The sequence below is a fragment of the Diceros bicornis genome, chromosome 15, assembly GCF_020826845.1.
Source record: "Diceros bicornis minor isolate mBicDic1 chromosome 15, mDicBic1.mat.cur, whole genome shotgun sequence".
In the NCBI taxonomy this organism is placed as follows: Eukaryota; Metazoa; Chordata; class Mammalia; order Perissodactyla; family Rhinocerotidae; genus Diceros; species Diceros bicornis.
The window spans coordinates 40,419,559-40,445,127 of NC_080754.1; the positions used below are offsets into that span (position 1 = coordinate 40,419,559).

At 40.5% G+C, this 25,569-nt stretch overlaps 1 protein-coding gene across 1 annotated transcript in view; it reads left to right on the forward strand.

The window, feature by feature from the left end:
• The first annotated feature begins 11,431 nt into the window (after window positions 1-11,431).
• The window catches only part of MCCC1 (methylcrotonyl-CoA carboxylase subunit 1), a 56,769-nt gene continuing 42,631 nt past the window's right edge, over window positions 11,432-25,569 (forward strand). The window contains exons 1-4 of the mRNA XM_058556276.1: window positions 11,432-11,596; window positions 15,359-15,405; window positions 16,704-16,840; window positions 20,585-20,680. Coding sequence (XP_058412259.1) covers window positions 11,508-11,596; window positions 15,359-15,405; window positions 16,704-16,840; window positions 20,585-20,680 — 369 coding nt within the window. The 5' untranslated portion in view covers window positions 11,432-11,507. The remainder of the gene's footprint in view (window positions 11,597-15,358; window positions 15,406-16,703; window positions 16,841-20,584; window positions 20,681-25,569) is intronic.

Here is a 25,569-nt window from a genome sequence, read left to right on the forward strand (position 1 = left end):
ACAAACGTATTATCTCACACAGTTTCTGAGGGTCAGAAATCTGGGAACAGCTTAGCTGGATGGTTCTGGCTCAAGGTCTCTCACCAGGTGGCAGTTAAGCTGTTGGCCAGAACTACAGTCATCTGAAGGTTCACCTGGGGCTGAAGGATCTGCTTCCAAGTTCACACCATGTGGCATACCCATAGGGAGGCTAACAACATAACAGTTGGCTTTCCCCAGGGCAAGTGGTCCGATAGAGAGAGGGTGACCACCCAATCACAGGAGTGACATACCATCACTTCTGCTGTATTCTATTGGTCACACAGACCACCCCTGGTACAATGTGGGAGGGGACTACACAAGGGCGTGAATACTAGGAAAGGCAGAAATCGATGGGGACTATCTTGGATGCTGGCTACCCATGTCCATTGTCAAGGTACACACTATGGAATTACTAGTTTACTTTTTGGGGGAACTCAGGTAAATAAATTCCAGTATTCACACTAAGAAAATTGGCTTAGCAGGAATCCATACAAAGGGTAATGAGAGCTGGGCCCTTTCCAGTCTGCTTCCAACTCTGCTCCAGGTGTAACACGTCCCCAGGAGAGCAGCCTCTCAACCCCTGGTGCTGACAGGCTATGGACCAGCTGCTGCTCAGGCTGACTTGCCTTTCCATGAAGGCTGGTTATTGTCCCATTGCTCTACAATATTCATTTATAGCTTTGCCTTGGGATTTGTTAACTCTCCTGTCCTCTGTCATAATGTAATCCAAGAGATCTGGACCACACAGACATCCCACGGGACACCATACTGCACCGTTGCATTGATGACATCGTTCTAATCAGACAGGATAAGTACAGAGTGGTTAGCAGGCTGGAGGCCTTGTAAGACACGTGTTCCCGGAAGTGGAAAATCAGCCCTATGAAGATTTAGGGATTGACTGCTTCAGTGAAGTTTTTAGGGACCCGGGGGGTCAGAGGCATGCTAGAATATCCCCTCCAAAATAAAATACAGGGGCTAGCCCAGTGGAACAGCAGTTAAGTTCACGCGTTCTGCTTTGGCGGCCTGGGGTTCACCGGTTCGGATCCTGGGCACGGACCTACTCAACCACTCATCTGGCCATGCTGAGGTGGCGTCCCACATAGAAGAACTAGAAGGATCTACAACTAGGATATACAAATATGTACTGGGGCTTTGGGGAGAAAAAAGAATAAGAGGAAGATTGGCAACAGATGTTAGCTCAGGGCCAATCTTCCTCAAAAAAAAAAAAACAAAATAAAATACAAATGTTTTGCATTTTGCATTCTTTCTACAAAGAAAGAGCCAGGTAGGTCTTTTTAGGTTCTAGAGGCAACATTCCACTAGAGGCTAGAAAAATTCCTCTCGCCCATTTACCAGGTGACATAGAGAAAGCTATCAGTTTTGAGTAGGGTCAGAGCAGGAAAGGGCAGTAAAGTAACTCCGGGCCACAGTGCAATCAGCCCTGCTGCTTGAGCCACACAGTCAGGCAGACTGTATGGTGTTGGAGGTGTTGGTGGTGGGAGAAGTTACAGTATGGAATTTTTGGCAAACTCCAGTGGGAGAATCATAACACAGGTCCCAGGCATTTGGGAGCAAGGCCAAGGCCATGCCATTTGCAACAAAGAAATATATGCCCTTTGAGAAACAGTGCTTGGCATGTTACTGGGCCCTGGAACACTTGACTTTGGGACACTAAGTGAGCATATATCCAGAATTGCCCATTTTGAGCTGGATTCTGTCAAATCCACTAAGTAAAAAAGTCAGAAGAGTCTAGCAGTAGTAAATGATAAGATGGAAATGGTGCATCCAGGATGAAGCCCTAGCAGGTCCAGACAGCATGAATAGGCTGCATGGCCCAGACCCCTATGTCACCCACCAGAGTTGCACCAGTGCCCCTCCCATGGCTTGCACCTATGTGGGGGAAGGGGGCATATAACCAGTTGAAAAAGGGGGAAAGCTCAAATTGGTTTACAGATTGGTTGGCTTGGTACGTGGGTGCAGACGAAAACTGGACAGCGGCTGCATTATAGCCACATTCAGAAGTGGCCCTGAAAGACAGCAGGGAAGAAAAACCTTCCCAACGGACACAGCAGTGAGCAGGCACTGGTCATCTACTTTGTGTGGGAAGGAAAAGTGGCCCGGGGTGAGAAAATACCCTGATTCCTGGACAGTGCAGTGGTCTGGTCATCTGGTCAAGGGTCTAGAAAGAAAAGGGCTGGAAGATCAGAGACAAGGAGGTCTGGGAGAGCGGCCTGTGGATGACATATTAGAGTAGGCATGAAGTGTGGAGATTTTTCCATCATGTTAATGTCTACCAGAAAGTATCCACTGTGAAAGAGTCACTGAACAACCAAGATGACAAGATGATTCAGCCAGTCAAGTTAGCTAGCCTTTGTCATAGGCCACGCCAGAATTTGCACAATGGGCATCTAAATGGAATGAACACGGTAGCAGAGACAGAGGCTACGTATGGACCCAACAGCATGGTCTCCCACTTACCAAGGCCAGTCTAGCTATTGCAAATTAAAACCACAATGAGATACTGTTCCACAACCTCCAAAATGGCTAAAATTAAAAAGATTAGCAATACTAAGTCTCGATGAGGAACCGCCATTTATTGCTGGTAGGAGAATAAAATGATAAAACCATTTTAGAAAAACTTTTCAGCAGTTTCTTATAAAATTAAACGTATAACTATCCCAGGGCTTGGCAAACTTCTCTGTAAAGAGCAAGATAGCAAATATTTTAGATTTTGTGAGCCAGACAGTTTCTATGCAACTACTCCGCTCTGCTGTTGTAGCGTGAAAGCAGCCATAGACAACACATAAGCAAACAGGCATGGCTATATCCCACTAAACTTCATTTACAAAAACAGGAGGCCGGACCATGAGCCTCTGTCCTATTACACAGAAATTTGACAACTGGGTATATATGCATGAAAAATGAGTATATATGTCCACAGAAAGAGGTGAGAAAAAATACTCATAGCAGCTTCATTCATAACCATCCCAAACTGGAAATAATCCAATATCCATCTTCAGGAGAATGGATAAACAAATTGTGGTATTATTGTGTATCAAAATACACACAACATAAATGAAATTCAAAGACATTATGTTGAGTAAAGGAAGTCCACCAGGGAAGTGCACATTCTGTGTATCAGTTTTACCTTTGGCTGTGTAACACATTGCTCCAAAACTTAGCTTAAAAAAACAACGATTTATTTAGTTCATGATTCTGTAGATCAGCTGTATGGCCTGGGTTGGGCGGGCTGTTCTTCTAATATTGGCCAGGTTCACTCAGGCACCTGCAGTCAATCGAGTCAGCTGGGCCTGGCTGGTTCAACTACAAATCTACATGAAATGCCAAGGACAGACGACCATGTTAAAAGCACCAAGAGGATGCAACCAGCAAAGTTCAAACTTCAGGGAACTGTAGAACAAACAATCTGAATTCTTTAAATAAAAAAATAGTCAAGGGATTTAAAATTGAGACTGAGGGACCTATAGTCTCATAATAGACTATAGGTCTATATATACATAGATACATAAGAAATGTATCAACCAACTCTGAAGTGTGGACATTTTCTGTAAGCTCGTTCAAACAAACTGCAAAAATTAATCTTAAAAATTTTTTTAAAAAGAAAAGAAAAATACTTATAAAACAATTAGAGAAACTTGAACACTAACTATATTTGATAATATTAAGCAATTATTGCTAAATTTGTAGATATGATTATGATATTTGGGTCGTGCTTTTTTTTTAAAGAGTTATTACTTTGGGATATACACATATTGAAATATTTCTGGATGAAATGAAATGATGGTTGGAGTTTGCTTCAAAATAATCTGGTAGGAGGTGGTAGTGGGTGGTATATAGATGCAAAGGACTAAATATGAGTTGATTATTGTTGAAACCAGGTAATGGGAGCAGGGGTTTATTATATAATTCTATCTTCATTTGTAAATGTTAAAATTTTTCTGTAATAAAACGTTTTTAAAACCAGAGGAGAAAAATCCAGATGCATGTGATAAAATATCCTTTCTTTGCTGGATGTGGTGTTTGCTGTGATGGCAGGAACCACTGCAGCCTTCCTGTGACACTCACTGAGAATGGCAAAACAAGATGGAAAGCTCTTGTCTACATCCTTGATGCTATTTGAGCTACTGAGTTAACTAGTAATGGAAACAGCCTACCTTCTATCCTTATCATAGGAGATAACAAGGTGTCTTCATTTTTAGTTGAGTGGTCTGCGACTTACAGGCAACAACATCCTAACTGATATGGGGAATCATAAGAAATTTGTAGGATTGACGAGATCATAGAGGTTAAATCAAATGATGAGATTGATGATGAGGAAAATGTCATAGCCTTTTTTAGGTATTGGAAAACTGCACTGGTGTAAATTTGCTTTCAGTACTACTGAGCCTTGCTCTATTTCACTAAATGGATTTTCAGAAGTCTAGAGAGACCTAGAGCACTTCTATTTTTTAGACATGTAACAAAATAACACTTTTAACATGAAAATTATAGTGCAAAATTATGGCTATTCACAAGATAATTACAAGCTATAAACAAAATGTTAATCCATGGTGAACTGTAGGGAGTGTGGTCCAGCACCGAGGCACAGGTTCAAATTTCTGTCATTCTGATCACTGTATTGCTGTGACTGTATGGATGACTTCATTTGGAGAGGGTCTACATTTCAGACCTTTTTTGAATGAGAAGTCCAGGTTGATAGCTGTCCTGGACCTGTGACAAGCCTGAGAGTAACTCACATGTATATAGCATTTCACAGTTTGCCAAGGTCATTTGATATAACATTTAATCTTTGCAACAACCTTATGAGATAATGTACACACAGGGCTGCTGTGTATGGTTATGCAGGCTGTGCACTGCACTGGGATTCTGAGGGGGTTTGTGGTGACTGAAATCCAGCCAGCCCTGCACTCCATCAACATGCTGTGTGCACTGTCCTGGATCTGCCTCTGCCAGGAGAAAGAGAAAATTGCATCTAATTTGCCCAAAAGTATACGGGTAAATGGCAGTCCTGATGAAATAATACATATTTAATCTTCTTTATTGCCATTAAGAAGCATTTCAAAATCCTATAATGCCATAATGGGTCGTCCCTTTGTGCCCTAGTTTTATCCTAGATATACCTAATGAACACCCAAGAGGCTACAGGGCTGCTCTACACTTCTGTTGGAGCAAATGAGAAGACAGTGGGTAAATATAATAATTGCCCTCACCCCCAAAATTGGAGATAATCATGCCTGTTCCAAACAGTACCAATGGATCGAGTTACAGAGAGCACAGCACAACAGCGTCCATCTTTGTGCCTCCACTTCCACCCCTTCTCCTCATATTTGTTTTGTTTTTGTGTGTGTGTGTGTGTGAGGAAGATCAGCTCTGAGCTAACATCCATGCCAATCCTCCTCTTTTTTATTTTTGCTGAGGAAGACTGGCCCTGAGCCAACATTTGTTGCCAATCTTCTTCCTTTTTTTCCCCTTCTTCTCCCCAAAGCCTCAGCAGATAGCCGTATGTCATAGTTGCAGATCCTTCTGGTTGCTGTATGTGGGACGCCGCCTCAGCATGGCTGAACAAGCGGTGTGCCAGTGCGCGCCCAGATCCGAACCCGGGCCGCCAGTAGTGGAGCGCGCACACCCAATCGCCAAGCCACGGGGCCAGCCCTCCTCATATTTGTTTTAATCAGATTTAAACATTACTTATGGTTAAAGTCATATCCGTTCCTTGTACAACTTTGCAAACTACAGAAAAGTGTTAAGAAATAATGGTGAGGAGGAGTGATGGAAAACCAACCATAATTCTACCTCTCAGAGACAAATCATTTGCAATGTTAAAAAAACCTATTTATAGTGAAGAAACCTGGCAAACACCACCTTAACCAAGCAATAAAGTTAACACACCATCATGGGACCCACTGACATTGTGTGTACCTCCTGGTATGGTGCACCGAGAAGGACACAACATCACTTCCGTGGTATTCCTGCCTAAAAGGCATAATCTAAATTGAGGCACAAGGAAATATCAGATGAACTGAAATTGAGGGGTATTCTACAAAACAAGTGGCCTGCACTCTTCAAAAATGTCAGCAGCATGAGAATTTGAGAAAAACTGAGTAACCATTCCAGATTAAGTGATACGATAACTCAATGCGATGTGTAATACAGGGTTTTCTTTTGCTGTAAAAGGCATCATTGGAACAACTGGTGAAATTTGAATCAGGTCTGTAAAATAAATAACAGTATTTTATCAATATTGATTCCTCAATTTTGATCATTGTTCTGTGGATAGGTAAGCGAATCTCCTTGTTGTAGGAAATACATACTGAAGTAGTCAGGAATAAAAAAGGGCATCATGTCTGCAACTTACCTGCAATTGGTTCCAAAAGAATTGTGAGTACATGCGGGTGTGAGTGTGTATGTGTGTGTGTGTGTTCGTACATATGTGTCTGTATATATATGAGTGTGTATATGGACAGAAAAAGGCAGGTAAAGCAAATGTGGTAAAATATAAACATCTGAGAAATCTGGGTGAAAGGTATTATTCTTGTAGCTTTTCTGTAAGTCTGAAAGTTATATCAAAACAAAATGTTTAAAAATTATGTATTTTGGGGGCTGGCCCGGTGGTGTAGTGGTTAAGTTCACACTCTGCACTTCAGTGGCTTGGAGTTTGCTGGTTCAGATCCCAGGTGCGGACCCACACACCACTTGTCAAGCCATGCTGTGGCGGCGTCCCATATGAAGTAGAGGAAGATGGACACGGATGTTAGCCCAGGGCCAGGCTTCCTCAGCAAAAAGAGGGTTGGCAACAGATGTTAACTCAAGGCTAATCTTTCTCACACACACACACACACACACACACACAATTATGTATTTTGGAATAGCTAATACAGGCTTGTGTTACCAAATTCAATAGATGCGAAAGGGTATATACTAAAAAGTTAGTCTCCATCCTATTCCTGTCCTGGAGCCAACAGCCTTTCTTTCTTAGAGGATATCTCTGCATACATAAGCATATGTGTTTTCTTTCTCCTATTTTTACACAAATGATGGAATAATAATCACAATTATGCACATTGTTTTTTCACTCATCAATATATCTTAATATATGAGCACATACACGCTGTCTCATTCTTTTTTAGCAGCTGCATAGTAATCCTATATATATATATGTACATTTATATATATATATGTACATTTATTTAACCAGTCTCTTTTAATCAGTTTACTATTTCCAATAATACTACAATAAATTTCCTTAATCAGCCATCATTTCAAACATCTCTGAGTATACCTTTAGGTGAATTCCAAGAAATAGCAGTGCTAGGTCAGAGTTTGTGAATTTGCAATTTTGATAAATATTGCCAAAGTACTCTGAGTAATGGTTGTGCCCATTTTTACTCTCAATAATATTCTCACTAATTACAGTGTGTAGTTAAATTTTTTGATATTTGCTAATGTGATAGGTGAAGTATGGTACGTCATTATAGTTTTAATTTGTATTTCTTTGATTTGATATGAGGTTAAATGCCTTTTATATTTGTTTATATTTCATATTCTTTGAACTCTCATATTCTTTTTTTTCTTTATACTTGTTAGTTCCTCCCCACCCCCAGCTTTATAGATGTATAAACATAAAATTGTATATATTTAAAGTGTACAATGTGATGATTTAGTGTACGTATCCATTATGAAATGATTACCACAATCAGGTTAATTAACATACCCATCACGTCACATAGTTACCTTTTCTGTGTGTGTGGTGAGAACACTTAAAATCTACTCTCTTAGCAAATTACAAATATACAATACAGTATTATTAACTATAGTCATCATGCTGTACATTAGATCCCCAGAACTTATTCATCTTATAACTGAAAGTTTGTACGCTTTGACCAGCATCTCTCCATCTCCATTTCCCCCACCCATCAGCTCCTGATAACCACAATTCTACTCTGTTTCTATGACTTTGACTTTTCTTTTTTTCAGATTCCACATATAAGTGAGATCATACAGTATTTGTCTTTTTCTGTCTAACTAATTCCCCTTGGCATAACGTCCTGCAGATTCATCCATGTTGTTGCAAATGGCAGGATTTCTTTCTCTCTCATGGCTGAATAATATTCTATATATTCAGTGTATATATATATTCTATATATATACACACACACACACACACATCTTCTTTATCCATTCATCCATTGATGGACACTTAAGTTGTTTCCATATCTTGGCTACTGCAAATAATACTGCAATGACATGGGAGTGCAGATATCACTTTGAGATACTGATTTTGTTTCCTTTGGATGTATACCCAGAAGTGGAATTGCTGGATCATATGGTGGTTCTATTTTTAATTTTGAGGAACCTCCATACTGTTTTCTATAGTAGCTGCACCAATTTACATTTCCATCGACAGTGCACAAGGGTTCTCTTTTCTCCACATCCTCACCAACACTTATCTTTTGTTATCTTTTTGATAATAGCCACTCTATCAAATGTGAGGTGATATCTCATTGTGGTTTTGATTTGCATTTCCCAATGATTAGTGATGCTGAGCACCTTTTCATGTACCTGTTGGCCATTTGTATGTCTTTGGAAAAATGTCTATTCAGGTCCTTTGTCAATTTTTTAATTGGATTATTTGGTTTTTGCTATTGAGTTGTACGAATTCCTTATATATTTTAAATATTAACCTGTTATCAGAGATACGGTTTGCAAATATTTTCTCCCATTCTGTAGGTTGCCTTTTCATTTTGTTAATTGTTTCCATTGCTGTGCAGAAGCTTTTTAGCCTGATGTAGTCCCACTTGTTTATTTTTGCTTTTGTTGGCTTTGCTTTTGGTGTCATATCTAAAAAATCATTGCTAAGACCAATATCAGAGAGCTTTTTCCCTATGTTTTCTTCTAGTGGTGTAAGACAGGGGTCCAGTGTCATTCTTTTGCATGCAGATATCCAGTTTTACCACCACTGTGTATGGAAAAGACTATCCTTGCCCACTGTGTGTCCTTGGCACCCTTGTGAAAGACAAGTTGATTGTATATTTGTGGGTTTATTACTGGGCTCTCTATTCTGTCCATTGGTCTCCTCATATTTGACAATTTTCTCTTGTATTATAGATCTTTTTTCTTATTGATTTGTAGGAGTTATTTAGGTATTAAGAAAAGTAGCCCTTCATTTGTAATAAGATATAAAATTATTCCCAGTTTCCGGTTTGCCCTTTTCTATATGTATGTTTGGCTGTGCAGATTTTTAAAAATTTTTTATATAGTTGGATTTATCCTTTTCCTGTTATAGTTTCTGAGTATTGTGTTACTCTCAGAAAAACTTTCCCTATTCTACGATCTCCCATGATATCTTTTGGCACTTTTATGCTTTCATCTTTTATAGTTAATCTTTTAAATATATTTAGAACTTATTTTGGTGTTAGATATGAAGAGTGAGTAGAGATTCAATATTTTTTCCCCAGAGGGCTAGCCACTTGTTCCAATACCACTGCTTGAATGATTAAGTCTTAAAATCTAGGATGAATGTTGAATTTTATCAAAGACCTGTTAAGCATCTATGAATACGATGATTTTTTCTCTTTTAAACTATTAATAAGATTAATTAATCAATTATATTAATTAATGTTGAATCATCATATTTCTGGAATAAACCTTACTTGGTCACAGTGTATTATTCTTTTCATATGCTACTGTATATTTTAGTTGAAAACTTATTTGGGATTTTTTCATTGATATTCATAAGTGAAATTGGACTATAGTTGTGTGTATGTGTGTGCACCCATGCACTATCTTTGTTAGATTTTAGTATCCATGTTATGCTTACTTCATATAAAGAATTAGGATGATTTCCATTGTTTCTGTGCTCTGGGACAGAATAATAGCACTAGAGTCAACTACTCTTTACCATTTGGGGGGAATTTCTTGTGAGACAATGTGGGTCACCTGCTTTGGGGGTGGAGGTGAAGGTGGAAGTGAGGGTAGGAAGCAAGAGAGTTCTCTGATAACAACATTCTCTAGTTCTTGTATGGTAATGGCTTGACTAGATTTTCTATCTCTTCCAGGATCTATTTTGGTAAATTGTATTGTCTTGTAACATCATCCATTTCATCCAGGTTTTCAGGTTATTTGCTTAAAGTTGAGCAAAATTAGCCTCTTACAAATCTATAATTTGTTTTCTATATCTGAGATTTTTTTCCTACTTATGTTTTTTACCATGGCCTGTGTTCATTTCTCCCCCTTTATTATGATTAGATTAGTTAACTATTTTATTAGTTTTTCCTAAACCCCTGGATTTATTAGTCCTTTGATATTAGTTTTCTTAGTTCATTAATTTATTCTTTTATCTCTACTAATTTCTTTATTTTACACTCCCTATGTTTATTTATTATTTTCTTTTTTTTGTATTTTTTTCTAGCCTTGAATTGGATGTTTAATACACTTTCTCTATGGGGCCGGCCGTGGCTTAGCGGTTAAGTGCGCGCGCTCCGCTACTGGCGGCCCAGGTTCGGATCCCGGGCACGCACCAACGCACCGCTTCTCTGGCCATGCTGAGGCCACGTCCCACATACAGCAACTAGAAGGATGTGCAACTATGACATACAACTATCTACTGGGGCTTTGGGGGAAAAAAAAAGGAGGAGGATTGGCAATAGATGTTAGCTCAGAGCTGGTCTTCCTCAGCAAAAAGAGGAGGATTAGCACAGATGTTAGCTCAGGGCTGATCTTCCTCACAAAAAAAAAAAATATATATATATATATATATACTTTCTCTATGAATTTTCCTATGGGCCCTGCTTTAGCTACATCAAATAAGCATCTACATGTAGTGTTTTCAGTATCTTTATTTTCTAGATATTCTGCAATTTTGGTTTTGACTTCTCTTTTTCCCAATAGTCAATTGAAACACTTTTTTAAAAGCTCAGGAGGTTATAACATTTTTATTTTAGTTTAGTTATCTTATATTAGTTTATTTTTTTTCATTTTTGAGAACACTAGAAAATTTTGTATCTTACTCTATTTGACTTTTCCCCCATAACTCCGCCTCCCTCACTTCCTGGCAGCTTTACTGATAAAGATCACGCGGCTCTTCTCCCTGAAGCCCGACAAAAACGAAGGAACCCTGCGGGCCAAGGGAAGAAACAGCGATCCAGGACCATGGGGCCTAACGCGGCTGAGGTGAGAGGCGACCCCTCCGCGAGTGGGCGCCGAGCCCAAGGTGCGGAGGCGCCAGGACCATACCTCCGTGGGCACGCGGCCCGATTGGCCAATCGCCGCCCCCAAATCTCTGCTCTGTTCTTTGATTGGTGTTGACGGAGACGCCCCCACCGCTCTAGGATCCGCCCATTGCTTGGTTTTGACCTGGACGGTGGCCGGCGGAGGACAAGAGACTTGACGGGACGGAAGAAAGGTGTTGCGTGTGTGGGACGCAGCTGTGGTGCCTGGGAGTCCGAGAGCCGCGGGGCTGCAGGGGCATGGCGGCGGCCTCTGCGGTGTCGGTGCTGCTGGTGGCGGCGGAGAGGAACCGGTGGCAGCGTGTCCCGAGCCTGGTGCTGCCGCCGAGGTAACCGTGGGTGGAGGGGCGGTGGATCAGTGTCTGACGTGGACTCGTGCGCGCCGGAGAGGTGCGGAGGGGCCGAGGGTCGAGGGGGAGGAGGAGAGGGCAGAAGGAAGAGCCGGCCCCTTGCGTGTGGTCTGCTTTCAGTCTCGGCATCGAGAGGGAGACGTCCCCACACCCAGCCCTTCCTTTTCTTCTCCCTTCCCCCCATGCACCCTTCAGCCCTCCGTTTGCCTCTATTTTTCCATTTATGAGACGTGGGGGGAGGAGTGGAGCTGGGCCTACCGTCTCCGCGCTCCCCTCGCCGTAGGGGCTCGAATAACGCTGTACAGCTGCTAACAGTTTGCTTTGTGCGCTCCCTGCCTTCCCTGTGTGGGGAGCGTTGTTACAGTGCCGGTTCTGGTGAAGCCCAGAGGGGTCAGCGACTTGCCCAAGGTTACGTCGGTGTTAAGAAATGGAGCCAGGACGCCCTCAAGCTCCTTTTGGTTCGACTGTCCCCCATCAGGTGTCCAGTTCAGAGCAAGACTCTTGGAGTTCTTTCTCATTTTTGGAATGAATCAAGTTAACAGAAGCAAATTTACCTTCCAGAGGGTTGAGAAGTTATTTTGTCAAAAGCTCTGTATGCAGGTTTGAACAAAGCTGTCAGATGTCTTTAGCTAACCTGACTCCAGATCAGTTTCAAATTTTGAGCTGTAAGCCTCAGTGATAAGTTTGACAGTGAAGACAGCCTCAGGCTTCCAGGTAGCAGGCTTCTTTATCTTCCTTTGCTTCATCATCATCATCTTCCTCCATCGCTCTGAAAAGACAGTATAGCTTGGTGCTGAAGGGCGCAGATACTGCAGTCAGAAGGCAGGAGGTCTCAGCTTTGCTACTCACTAGGTGTGTGAGCAACCTTGGGCAGGTTACTTAATATGTCTATGCTTCAATTTCCTGACCTAGGAGGAGGTGATGATACTAGTATGTACAGACATAATACTAGCACCTTGGGTTGCGCGAATTAAATGAATAAAAATATGGAAAGAGGCTTAAACAGAATCTGGTGCCTATGAATCAATCCATAGATGTAGTCTTTGCGTATTCAACCATTTAGATCAAGTTTTTTGTCTTCTTTTATTTTCCACAAGCTATTGTAGATGCCTTTGATTTTCAGTTACTTAATTGTAGGACTTGCCCCAGAGCGAAATAAGACAATTAGTGACAACAATGCTAGAGCTTTTCTCTTTCTCCAGATTTTTCTTTTGTTAGGTTTCCAGGCTCTTCAGCGTACTACGCAGATACATTTTCTCTTTCTTCCCTCTTCCTGTCACATCTTAGCTGTTGTGTATAGAACTGTTCTCAAGTAGCTGTCACCCTGGAAAGTGTTAGGGTTGTTGATGGCATATAGAATTTAAAATTTTATCAGTATAGAGGCTCTTTACATTTTGTGTTGTATCGTGATTCTCTAGTAACACAGAGATAAGAATCTCTAGTGGTGGAATTTTAGAAATGAGAATAAGCTGGTGTAGAAGTGACTTTGAATCAGGGTAGAATTATCTCATGGAAGCAACTTCTTAATCTTTTTTTTTTTTTTTGTGAGGAGGATCAGCCTTGTGCTAACATCTGCCAATCCTCTTTTTTGCTGAAGGAGACTGGCCCTGGGCTAACATCCATGCCCATCTTCCTCCACTTTATATGGGACGCCGCCGCAGCATGGCCTGACAAGTGGTGCGTCAGTGTGCGCCCAGGATCTGAACCAGGGAACCCCGGGCCGCCGCAGTGGAGCGTGCGCACTTAACCGCTTGTGCCACCGTGCTGGCCCTAACCTTGTTTTTTAATCCATTGTTTTAAGTTGTAGCTTAGATAATGGTGAAAAATGGAATAGGCCAATCAGAACATTGTTGGGATATACGATTATAGATAAGTGGTATGTATGTGTGGTTGTCTGTCTTCACTAGAAAATGGCAGAAGAAAATTTTAGGTCAGCAGTGGCCTTGAAATTTAGAGTCTTAAGCTGGATTTACCAAGAAGCATCCATTTTATAGACACATCTGCCCAGGACAGGCCTTGAATCTTAATCAGAAACCTATCTGAAGAGTGTGACGGGAAGATGCTGTGAACTACAAAATACCTTATAAAGATCAGGAAAGTTGATCCCCCTCCTTAACGATCAAGAAAGTGAGGACAGCTGAATTGGAAAGATGTGGGAAAGCAGTAGCCTCCTGAGAAGCCGTCTTGTGGAACTCAAGTACCAAGGCTGTAGGTCTTCCCACCAGCCCTTCATGGATGGCAACATCTGACTGAGTGTCCATCAGTCACGGCAATGAGTGTATAGATCCACCAAAGTAATCCCGCCTCCAGCATCTCTGCCCTGGTGAAATACTAGTCCTGTTCAGTTACATAGTTATATACATACTAAGTATGTACACATACATACATAGTTACAGAGTATCTAATGTACATCGTTTATCCTTTTTGTCTCCTGCTTTGTAAAGGATCTAAAATGGTTAGTAGTTTTAAGCATAGTTTTGCCAGATCTTCCGTATGTGGATGGAAAAGACTAAGGTGGAATTGCTTATGCGATTTCTTAGTTTCCCAGTATATTCGTTTTAGCTGACACCTAATAGGTATTATACTTTTATTCCCAAAGTGAATCTGGCCTGCCTTCTGTCAGCTCTTGGGTAAAGTTTCAGTATTAAATTATTGTATCAATAGGTATCACGAAACTTAAAAATAGTTTTAGACCTTAAAGGACTTCTAACTAGTTAAGACACCTCAAACAAGTGTTAAAACTAGTTAAGTGTATGTCTAGTTGTTAATTGTATGTCTACCGAGTTAAGACACCTCAAATATGTTTCTCCATTTCTTATTAATACAAGGACTCAGAGTAAAATTGTATACTTTACAACTGAGAAGTATCTTCAGGATCACCTCTTGTAGTCTCCTCTCTCGTGTGAAGACACTGAATCCTGAGTTGTAAAGCAAAAACTAGTTCTAGAGAGTGAAACATCTTAGATATTAGCATGGTTTGTGGCCCTTCACAGCTCAATCTCTCCTACAAAATCTCATTCCTTAGTATTTAAGTTTTCTCATTAGGGATGGATAATGGAGAAAAGACTGAGAAACACTGATGTAAGCTGACTTGCTGGGGTCCCCCGCATCTGGTCGGTGGGGGCCTCTTTGGCTCCACAGCCAGCGTTCTTTCTGCTGTCCCCGTGCGGCTCCTTCCCTCTACTTCTCTGGGCTGAATTGTTCAAACCTGTCTTGTCAGAGGGTTGGATTAGATCGGTATTTTTCAAACTGTAGCTTGACCAGCATATTTTGTTTAATAACATGGAATAGAACAGAAAGTATCGAAATGCAGAGGAAGTCTTCTTTTGTGAAACTTCTGTTTCGTGTGTATACCCGGTTGTGAAGTCAGATACAGCTTTTACTGGGGATTCTAGTCAAAAGAGTTTGTAAAAGCTGAACTGGATGATCTTGAATTGCCTTGCCTTTCTCGTCATCTTTGACCCTGTGGTCACGTGATAGCCGCAGGAGCAAGCAGGTGAAGTGTTCCATTCAAGGACACGTAGTGCCAGAGAGAACAGCCAGAGCTGTAACTTCTGATTTCTAGATTAGTTTTCTTTCCACAAAGGAAGTCTTATTCCGTTACTTTGTAGCCTTAAGGTTTAACTCAGGTGCTGTCTGGACTTGGTTTCAAGTTTTTAAAAATTGAGATTATTTTGAAAGAACAATGACTGATCTCGTGTATCCTGTTTAATTATAATTCCATTTTGATTCATTTCATAGGCGATTGGCTTGGAAGCAAAGAACCATGAAGTATGCCACAGCCACAGGTACTGACTGTCTTTGTTGTACTATTTGACTTTGCTTCAAATTGTGAACTGAGAAAGGGAAATATTTAATCCCAAAATTTAATTTGTGTAGAATAGAATCAGTTCTCATATACTTTTGAAGTTTTGGATTTTTATGATAATTTCTTAGTAAGTATTGAGTCATGGATTTCACCTCTTTTATGTCAAATCTCTCTTGCTGTTGAGTCTAAAATATATAGGGAAATAACTGAGAACATTTTATATTAGTTATTTTTGTCTGTTTGACTCTCTTATAGTGTATTGAATTAGAAAAACATAACTATGATGGTCTGAATCAGTGCTTTAAAACAGTGCTTTTGGGTAGCAGAACCTTTATTTCAAATAAAATTTTACATGGAATTTCCAACTGTAAAACATATTAAAGTGTAACTTCTGGTTGATTGGGTGTAGCCCCGCCCTCCCCAACGCACACACTTGCATACTTTATCCCAGCAGCCCCTGTGACAACTCTTGGGCTCTATAGATCCTTATTGAAAAACATTGTTTTAAATTATATAAAACCTTATTTTTCGAGAAAAATAACTATTATAAACTGTCAAAGAACATTTATTTCATGTGTGATGATGGAAGTGCATTTTATATAGTAATACAAAAGCATGTCGTTATAGCACTGAGGCCAGTGAACTGGGGCAATAGTCATTTATATTGCAAGAGAACCACACATCCCTGTGTTCAGAGGGATAGAGGCAGTGGAGCAGAGTGTCTCAGAGCCCAAATTCTGGAGTGAAGCTAACCTGGGTTCAGATCCTGGATTCACCATTTCTTGTAGCTGTATAATTTCAGGAAAGTAATCTCTCTTTCCATCTTAATTTCTTCATCTTTAAAATTGAGATAATAATAATAGTATCTACTTCATAGGATTATTGTGAGGATTTAAGTCCAGATTGAGTCTTTAGCAGACTACATGGGGCATAGAAAGTACTTATTAAATATTAGTTATTATTAACTATGATGGTTTTCTGTGGGGTTTTTTTTAGCTATTATAATTTGATCTTTGGCGTAACAAAGCATCTTTTAATTTTATTTTAAGTTGAAAAAGCTGAGTAATTTAAGAGTTTATATTAATAAGGGTATCGTGAATTTCAGTGAAAAGAAATGCACTGTCTAATATTAGTTAAAATGGTTATTTTAGGCTTTATTATGCTGATTTTACCAAAATGAATGTTTATCAGCTGGTTAATATCATAGAATATTTATTTCATATTCTCATTCCTTGCTCCCCAGTAACAGTTGTGTATGATTTTCATGGTTTTAAACAGGACGAAACATTACCAAGGTCCTTATTGCCAACAGAGGAGAAATTGCCTGCAGGGTGATGCGAACAGCTAAAAAAATGGGTGTACAGTCCGTGGCTGTTTATAGTGAGGCTGACAGGAATTCCATGCATGTAGACATGGTATGTTGTTAAAAACTGGAAGTCAAATTTTATAAGTGATCGTATTTGTTATTGTGTCAGTATTTTAGATCTCTATGTTAACAGTTTATTTTTGCTAGTGTTAACAGTATTTAAGTAGATAAGTTCAAACTGCTCGCTAATAATTGCTCTTGGGAACATTTCCCAAACATAATACCAGTTGAACTAAGCCATGTGCTTTGTGGTGTAATTGACTTACAGGCAAGGTCCTATCTCACCAAGGATTGATGAAAACAGTTCACAGAATGTGACTGATCCACAGACCATATACTTTGAGTGGTACATATCCAGATCCCTGACGTACAAGGAAAAGGATGAAGATTCTAGTCTTAGCAACTACCTCTTACTGACCAAGGGATGTTAGACAAGTCACTTAATGTTCCAGAGCCTTGGCTTAACTGGAAAATTATAACTAAAAGGACCCTACTTCCCTGAGGTTTGTAGGTGTTATCGATTATTACTAGTTATTATCCACCAGACAAAAGCCAACCATAGATGAATTGAACTGTTGGCCTTCTTCATGCCCACAGCAAGACTCCAGGCAACAACGTAAATTCATAGCTTCACCTGGGCTTTTGGCAGTGCACAGTAGGCTGTGTGGCCCTCTAGCCACTTTTCTTTCTCATTCTGTGCAGTGACTATCTCGGACCTGTTGTGCTCCATTCCAACCTCTGACTCTCCCTCTACTCACCTATCCTCAACAGATGAACTTAATTTCGTGGAGAAAATAGAAGTGATCTTCCTGCTGCAGAATCTGCTGATCTGCCTGCCTCTGCCTCCGTCCTCTTCCCATCCCAGGCCAGTCATCTGCCTGTGCTCTGGAGTCCTTCTCTCTCCTTTTCAAAAATCTTCCATTTTCTTCTTTTCTCATTGTGTACTCTCACTCTGGATCATTTTATTTAATCCTATGGTTTTGCCAAAAACTTCCAAATTTCTCTTTCTAGCTCAGACTTTCTTTTGAGCATGGTACAGGTATATCCAACTGGATATACATCTGCATCTCCACCTGGATATGTCACAGGTACCAAACTAATGTGTCTGAAATTGAACTCGTGACCTTTCATCTGTGCTGAACCTGCTTTTTCTTACAGACTTTCGTAACCTAGTAGATGGCAACGCCATTGCATGAAAATAATAATTCCAGAGATCTGGGAGTCTTTGAACTCCCTCCCTCTTCCTTCCCACTCTACATCCTTCACCCTCGTCCATCTAGACAATCAAATGCTCTTAATTCTACTTCCCAAACGTTTCTTTCCTCTTCTTTCTGCCCTCTACCACCTGCACCTTAAGTCAAAGCCATTATCATCTCTTGCCTGGTCCAATGCTGTCGCCTCCTAAGTGGTCTCCCTCCTTCCACTCTTGACCCCGTCCCACAATCTATTTTCTCCATTTCAGCCAGACTGATAGTTTAAAATCAGAACTTTTTCATGTTACTCCTCTGCTTTAAATGCTTTAAACCTTTTTATGATCCACCAGATTAGCAATTTAAAAGATGGATAGTATTCAGTGTTGGTTAATGTCGTTAGAAATTAGCATGTTGGGGGCTGGCCCGGTGGCATAGCAGTTAAGTGCAGGCGCTCTGCTTCGGCGGCCCAGGGTTCGCAGGTTCAGATCCTGGGCGCGCACCAAGCACCGCTTGTCAAGCTGTGCTGTGGTGGTGTCCCATATAAAGTAGAGGAAGATGGGCACGGATGTTAGCCCAGGGCCAATCTTCCTAGGCAAAAAGAGGAGGATTGGCATCGGATGTTAGCTCAGGGCTAATCTTCACCAAAAAAAAAAAAAAAAAGAAAAAAGAAATTAGCATGTTGATGGAAATGTATATTGATGACACGGTTTCAAGGGATGATTAACCAGGAGCTATTAAAAATGTCATATCCTTCAACCCAACCCTGCAAATATTCCCCTAGATCTCTTCCCAGAGACATGCTCACATGTATGTGCAAATAGGGCTATGCAGGAATGCTGCTGGCATCCAGTTCTTTGCCATTACGACATAAATGTGCATTAAGAGGTGCATGATTAAATGAACACAGGTACCTCCATACTGTGGAACATTATGCAATTGTTATAAAAAATGAGGTAGACATGTGTCCTAGCAAGGAAAGAGCTCCCGAGTCATACTGTTAATGAAAGAAGCAATTGCAGAAGATTTCTATATAGTTTGATTCTATTTGTGTAAAAACAAAAACTAAAACCATATGTGTTTGTGTAAATGTATATGAATAAATAAGAGTATGAGTAGGGGAAAATATGTCCCAAATTGATCATAGTGGTTATGTCTGGAAGGGGTTTGGAATAAGAGAAAGGGGCAGTGCCAAAGGGCTCCTTTGCCTTTGTTTTATTGTTCACATTCTTTAGAATAAGAATGGGTTTATGTTTGTGGAATTAAAAATTAAACAAACAAAAGAAAACTTAAAAAAAATCTCATTATGTGTTCCCTGGGATAAAATCCAAAGCTTTAGCCTCCCGCAAGGCCCTCTGAAATCTGTTGCCTCTCATCTATCCGGCTGAGTCTGCGGTCCCTTGACCCCTTGGTCACTGTGTTCCAGCCACACAAGCCTCCTCATCCCTCAAATGGGCCAGTTTCTCCCCACCTCAGACCTGCATATATGTTGTTTTCTCTGCCTGGGAGGCTTGCCCCCACCTCCATTCCTCTTCCCTACTCCACACCCTCCACCCATTTGCCTGGCCAAGTCCTGATCATTCTGGAGGAGCCTTCTCTGACCTTCCCTCCCAGCCTTTGCCTGACCACCCGCAGGCCTGAGCAGTCTTCCTCTTACCTGCGTTATGTCCTTTGTTCTTCCTTCATGGCCTTTATCACAGTTGTCATTAAGTGTGTGAATGTATATTTGAGGTCCGTCTCTCCCTCTAGACAGGAACATTTGTCTTGTTTACTGCCGTACAGGCAGTTCCCACCTCAAAGTGTGGCACATAGTAGGCATTTAGTACATATTTGAATTTATGAATGTCTTCTATCTGGTCTGCTTCAAGGGCTGCTATGATAAAGTGAGTTTTAAGGGACAGTATAAAATAGTTCACAAGTATATAGAAGGAGCATTCTCATCATACTCTAATAATTATATAAACGTCAGTAAACTTTGTAATTTTATTTCTTGCTCTATACATCTGTTGTATATTTTGTCTCTGTTGTCAAATTGTAAATTTCAGACATTAAATACATTTAAGGTTATTGTTGTTGCTAGTAATACCATGACTAATGCCTGTTGCTTTCTAACCTCAGGCACTTTAATTTCACTCTAATGTGTGTGATTTATACATAAAAATCAAGTTTTGGCATCCTCTTCATGTAAAAGATTCCAAACTGGCTTATTTTTATTACATAGACATGAGCTGGTACTTCTGTTTCTCAATTCTTGCATTGTTCTTGGGGAGCTAGCATTTTTATTTATACAGTCAGGCGCCGTCTAATGACATTTCAGTCAACATCAGACCGCACAGTCAGCAGACTGCAAATACGACAGTGGTCCCATAAGATTAGTACCATATAGCCTAGGTGTGCAGGAGACTATACCATCTAGGTTTGTGTAAGTACACTCTGATGTTCGCACGACACTGAAATCGCCTAACAACGCATTTCTCAGAATGTATCCCTGTTGTTAAGTGACGCATGACTGTAATAATAAAATGACCCTGCAGCAGTTGTATATGGTGTACTAGTGTGTACTAGCTGTGTGGTCTTTTAAACATGTAATATTTTTTAAACAGGCAGACGAAGCATATTCCATTGGTCCTGCTCCCTCTCAACAGAGCTACCTTTCCATGGAAAAAATCATTCAAGTGGCCAAGATCTCTGCTGCACAGGTCAGTCACGAAGAGATTTATAATGCAAAAGGAATAAGTTCTGTACAATTTTCACAAAATTATTATTTATGGAACCTGTTCTCTATTTTTAGCCATTCCCAAGATTTTTACATTTGATTATTGGGTTGTCATTGTAAACTAGGCATGTCCCTTCTCATTCCTCAGCCACTCCACCTTCTTACTGAATCCTGTGCACTTTAGATCTTTTGGGAAATAGGTGGAGGGAGGCTCTAAATTATAAATTAAAATTAAGAAGGAATTCAGCCCTTCTACCTTCAGAACTACGTAAACATTTAAACAAATAAAGAAACAAATACAACTGAGAGTGTTGTAAGTGGTGGGAAGAAAATAGTGCAGGATAAGGGGATAAAGACTCATTAGGAGATGCTTTTATAATTTTTATTTATTTATTTTTTTCCCCCAAAGCCCCAATAGATAGTTGTATGTCATAGTTGCACATCCCTCTAGTTGCTGTATGTGGGACACGGCCTCAGCATGGCTGGAGAAGCGGTGCGTCGGTGCACACCTGGGATCCGAACCCCGGGCCGCCAGCAGCGGAGCACGCGCACTTAACCGCTAAGCCACGGGGCCGGCCCAGGAGATGCTTTTAAACAGGGTGGTCATTTGAGGCTTTTCTGAGGAGGTGACAGTTGAACAGAGACCTAACTGCAGTTGGGTCAGCCATGTGAAGAACGGAGGAAGCTTCAGGCAAACAGGGTTGCCAAGACTCTGAGATGAAAACAAGCTCGGTATTCAAGGGACAAAGATGTTCAGTGTGGATGGGGTGAAGGCAGTGAGGGGCTACGTCATTCAGAATCCAATCAGTAGGGCCGGCCCCATGGCTTAGCGGTTAAGTGCGCGTGCTCCGTTGCTGGCGGGCCGGGTTCGGATCCTGGGCGCGCACCGACGCACCGCTTCTCCGGCCATGCTGAGGCCACGTCCCACATACAGCAACTAGAAGGATGTGCAGCTGTGACATACAACTGTCTACTGGGACTTTGGGGGGAAAATAAATAAATAAATAAAAATTAAAAAAAAAAAAAAAGAATCCAATCAGTAAAACTGAAATTCCATTAGATACTTCAAGAGTGGGAATTTAATTTAGGAATTAGTTCCAAGAGGGGAAAAACAAAACAAAACAAAAAAAGAGTATGTTGAAATTAACCAGAAATTGACAACCATCCCCCCAGGGCTGGGAAAGAGGTTGAAGGAGGGACCTTCTGCAGCTGTTGCTCAGATCTCTGTGGAGACACCCCACCAGGCTGCAGGAGGCATAATGAGGCTGATTCTGGGAGTTCTAAAAGAAGCTGAAGACTGAACCTGCTGCTGCCCAGGGTGGAAGATTAGGAAGGTTTCCCCTGCCTCCAGTTTCCCTACAGTGACCCCTGCTGGCAGAACCTAACAGGAAGCCAGCTGGCAAGAAAGGTCATTTGCAGAGCCCCTTCACAAAGCACAGTGTGCAAGGTTGGGTTTGGAGCTGAGAAAACCAATAGATGCAGGACGGAAGTGGTAGGAGGTGATGAAGCAGAGAGAGGTAAAGGAAACATCATTTAGGGCTTTATAGGCCTTGGTGAGGAGTTTGCATTTCATTCTAAATAGCTATTGGAGGATTTTAAGCAGAGGAGTGAAATGATCTGATTTACATTTTAATAAGATCATTGTGGCTGCTGGTGAGGCATAGACTAGTGGGATGGGGGCAAAGGTGGGCTGATAACAAAGAAAGCAGGCAGAATAATTAGGAGTTAACTGCGGTAGTCTTGCTCTTCACTGCCACGTGAATTCCTGCCTCTTATAAATTCTTTCTGTCTCCTCTAGTCACATTGATGACTTTTCTTTTAGCATTTGATTTCCTGTTGCAGCTATTTTTATACTTAATTAGCTATTATCTTGTTTAATGATTTTAATGCATATCTTGGCTCCTCCTCAACTCCATTGTGCTCTTAAGGGAAGAACCCACATAGGAGGCCTATTTTCTGTACCTCCTGGCAATCCAAAGAGCTGGTATAGAGAGGGTCATTAATTTGAATCAATGAATATATGTAGTTGTTTTGTAATTTTGTGTTCCTGCATCAGTGTTCTCTTTAGAATCAGAGTTTCCTAGGCTGAATAATTTAGACATTAATTTATACACATGGGTATTTAAAATATGCTTGTTTCACATTTTTTTTTTAGTTATCGCTTGGAGTAAAAGGCCCTTAGGAGGGTAAGGAGATGATAATAATACATGGACTTTATATATTTCCTTAGGAATCCAGGCACTTTAATGTAAATACATCACTTTATATATGTATCGTTTGTTTGAGCATACGTGACGTAGTATTACCTCCATTTTACAGATATAAAATCTAATGCATGGAAGGTTACATGATACCCAAAAGCATCTAGTCTCGCTACTCAGAGTGTGGTCCATGGCATCAGTTGAGAGCTTGGTAGAAATGCGGACTCTTAGGCCTCACCCCAAACCCACTGTAACTTACTTTTTTTTTTTTTTTGCATAATTTGCATTTTTAATCAAGATCCCCAGGTGCTTTGAAAGCAAAACTTATCTCTTGATTGAAAGAGACAGGATTAAACAAGAGTCTCCTGACTGCCAGCCCTATTCCCTGTTCGTTAGACCAGGCTGAGCAGTAGAACTTTGTTGCCCTGCATTTTGGGATACAGGAAGGTGTTGTTTAGTCAGAAATTTCAATTAATTAAAAATAACTTCTTGGAAGCCAGCCAACTTCCTTATTTTTTTATTGGTTTCTCCTCTAATCAGTCTTCTCCTTAGAGGTGCAAATCCTCTCCCTTTTTAATGACAGTTCACTGAGATCATTTTTCAGTTTAAATAACAACCCTCGAGCAAATGTAGGATATGCTAATTACAAGGAATTTGTCAACTCTGTGTTTATCTGGACTAGTTTTTTATTAGATGCTATAATAACAGAAACAATGAGAAAAGAATAAATAATTTTCACACATTTTGCCTGGATATTCAAGATTTGAGATGGCTTGCAAACGTTACAGATAGTGGTTAAAACAAAGGATAAAAGAAAAAATAAGTAATATGGGACTATTATTGAGGTCTAGGAGTTAGAATTAAGTCAGAAAACTTAGGCCAAGGAAAACTACTTTAGTTCTTTCTGGCAGCCCTGATCAAAGAGGAAATTTGGTGGGTTACAATTTACAAGTCTCTCTAATAAAAGGTTACTTGCCAATCAGAGGAGCAAAACTTGCCCTAACTTTGACTTTGAAGAAGAAACTTGATCATTCTAATAAAGGGCATTGAATAATAACATGTGTGCAGTGATTTTGAAAGAAGTTTGCCAAAAATGTAGAATTCTTAATGTGGCCATTTTGACATAGGCATTTTTATAAGTGCTCGACTAAAATTTGCATGTGAGCTAAATTTCTGGTGATTTCCCTGATGACATGGCTGTATTGAGAGAATCTAGAAGACGTAATGGTAAGCATGTTCATTGGGTTAGTTCTCTTGATGGTCAGTTATCTCAGACCTTCTGTGGCTGGGGAAGAGGTAGTAGTCAGCTCTGGCTGAAGATTAGAATCACCTGAGGAGCCTTTTATAGGTTTTTTTGTGTGTGTGTGAGTAAGATCAGCCCTGCGCTAAGATCCATGCCAGTCCTCCTCTTTTTGCCGAGGAAGACCAGCCCTGAGCTAACATCTATTGCCCATCCCTGAGGAGCCTTTTAAAAAGAGTGTTGACATAGTGCCTTGGCAGAGGGGCCAGTAGTTGCCTGGAAGACAGCATAAAGGGGTCTTCTGGAATGCTAGTGATGTTTTGTTTCTTGATCTGAGTGCTGGCTGCACAGGTGTATTTAGTTTATGAAAACTATATTTATAAAATTTGTACGTTTATGATGTTCACTTTTCTGTACGTACACTATTCTTTAGTGAAAAGTTAAAAAAATACTTTTGCCAAGCCTCATCCTCTCAGTTGTCTGGATTAGGTCCCAAGCCTGAGTGTTTTGTAAAAGTGCTCCAGTTTCTTTTAAAGTCCCAGCAGGAATGAATAACTTTATTACAGACATTTCAAAATCACTGACAAGTAACTTTAATAAGCAAGTTATTTAACTAAATACTGGTAATCTCTGTGGTTGACCAAAAGGAAATCCGTATGTCGTAAGTATCACAGATGTGGGTATTCTTGGTAATAAGAATTAAAGAGTGTGACTTGTTCCCTCTGTCATGAAAAGGACACATCTCATTTCTGCTCGAAGGCAGAGCCAACAACAACAGCTTTAGATCTGTACATATGCTCTGAACAAGCACAGAGCAGAATAGATACAAACTAAAAGCATGGAAGAGGGCCGGCCCCGTGGCTTAGTGGTTAAGTGCGCACGCTCTGCTGCTGGCTGCCCGGGTTCGGATCCCGGGCACGCACCGACGCACCGCTTCTACTGCCATGCTGGGGCCGCGTCCCACATACGGCAACTAGAAGGATGTGCAACTATGACGTACAACTATATACTGGGAGTTTGGGGGAAAAATAAATAAATAAAATCTTTAAAAAAAAAAAAAACCATGGAAGAAATTATTTTGGCAGAGATTTAAGGGTAGAAGATACCAGTTTTCTATCTTTATTGTTAAAGGTAATAAAGGCAGTTTGCAATTAACATATACAATGAACAGTCTAAAGAGACTTGCACTCCTGTGACCCACCAGGGTGAATTGGCAGCTGAATACATGCCTGATAGCTAGGGAACCACTGGTAGTAGTAGTAGTGTTGGTTTTTCCTTTTTAATCCATTCAAATCCTCAAGAATACTGTGGTTTGGGTATATTAAATTTTTCTTCTTCAGAGAAATTAGTTAAACTTCTTGAGGCCATTCCCATAATGTGTGGTTGAACTTTATTTTTGCAGGGAGATAGCTGCTTTTATCTTTAGTTGTG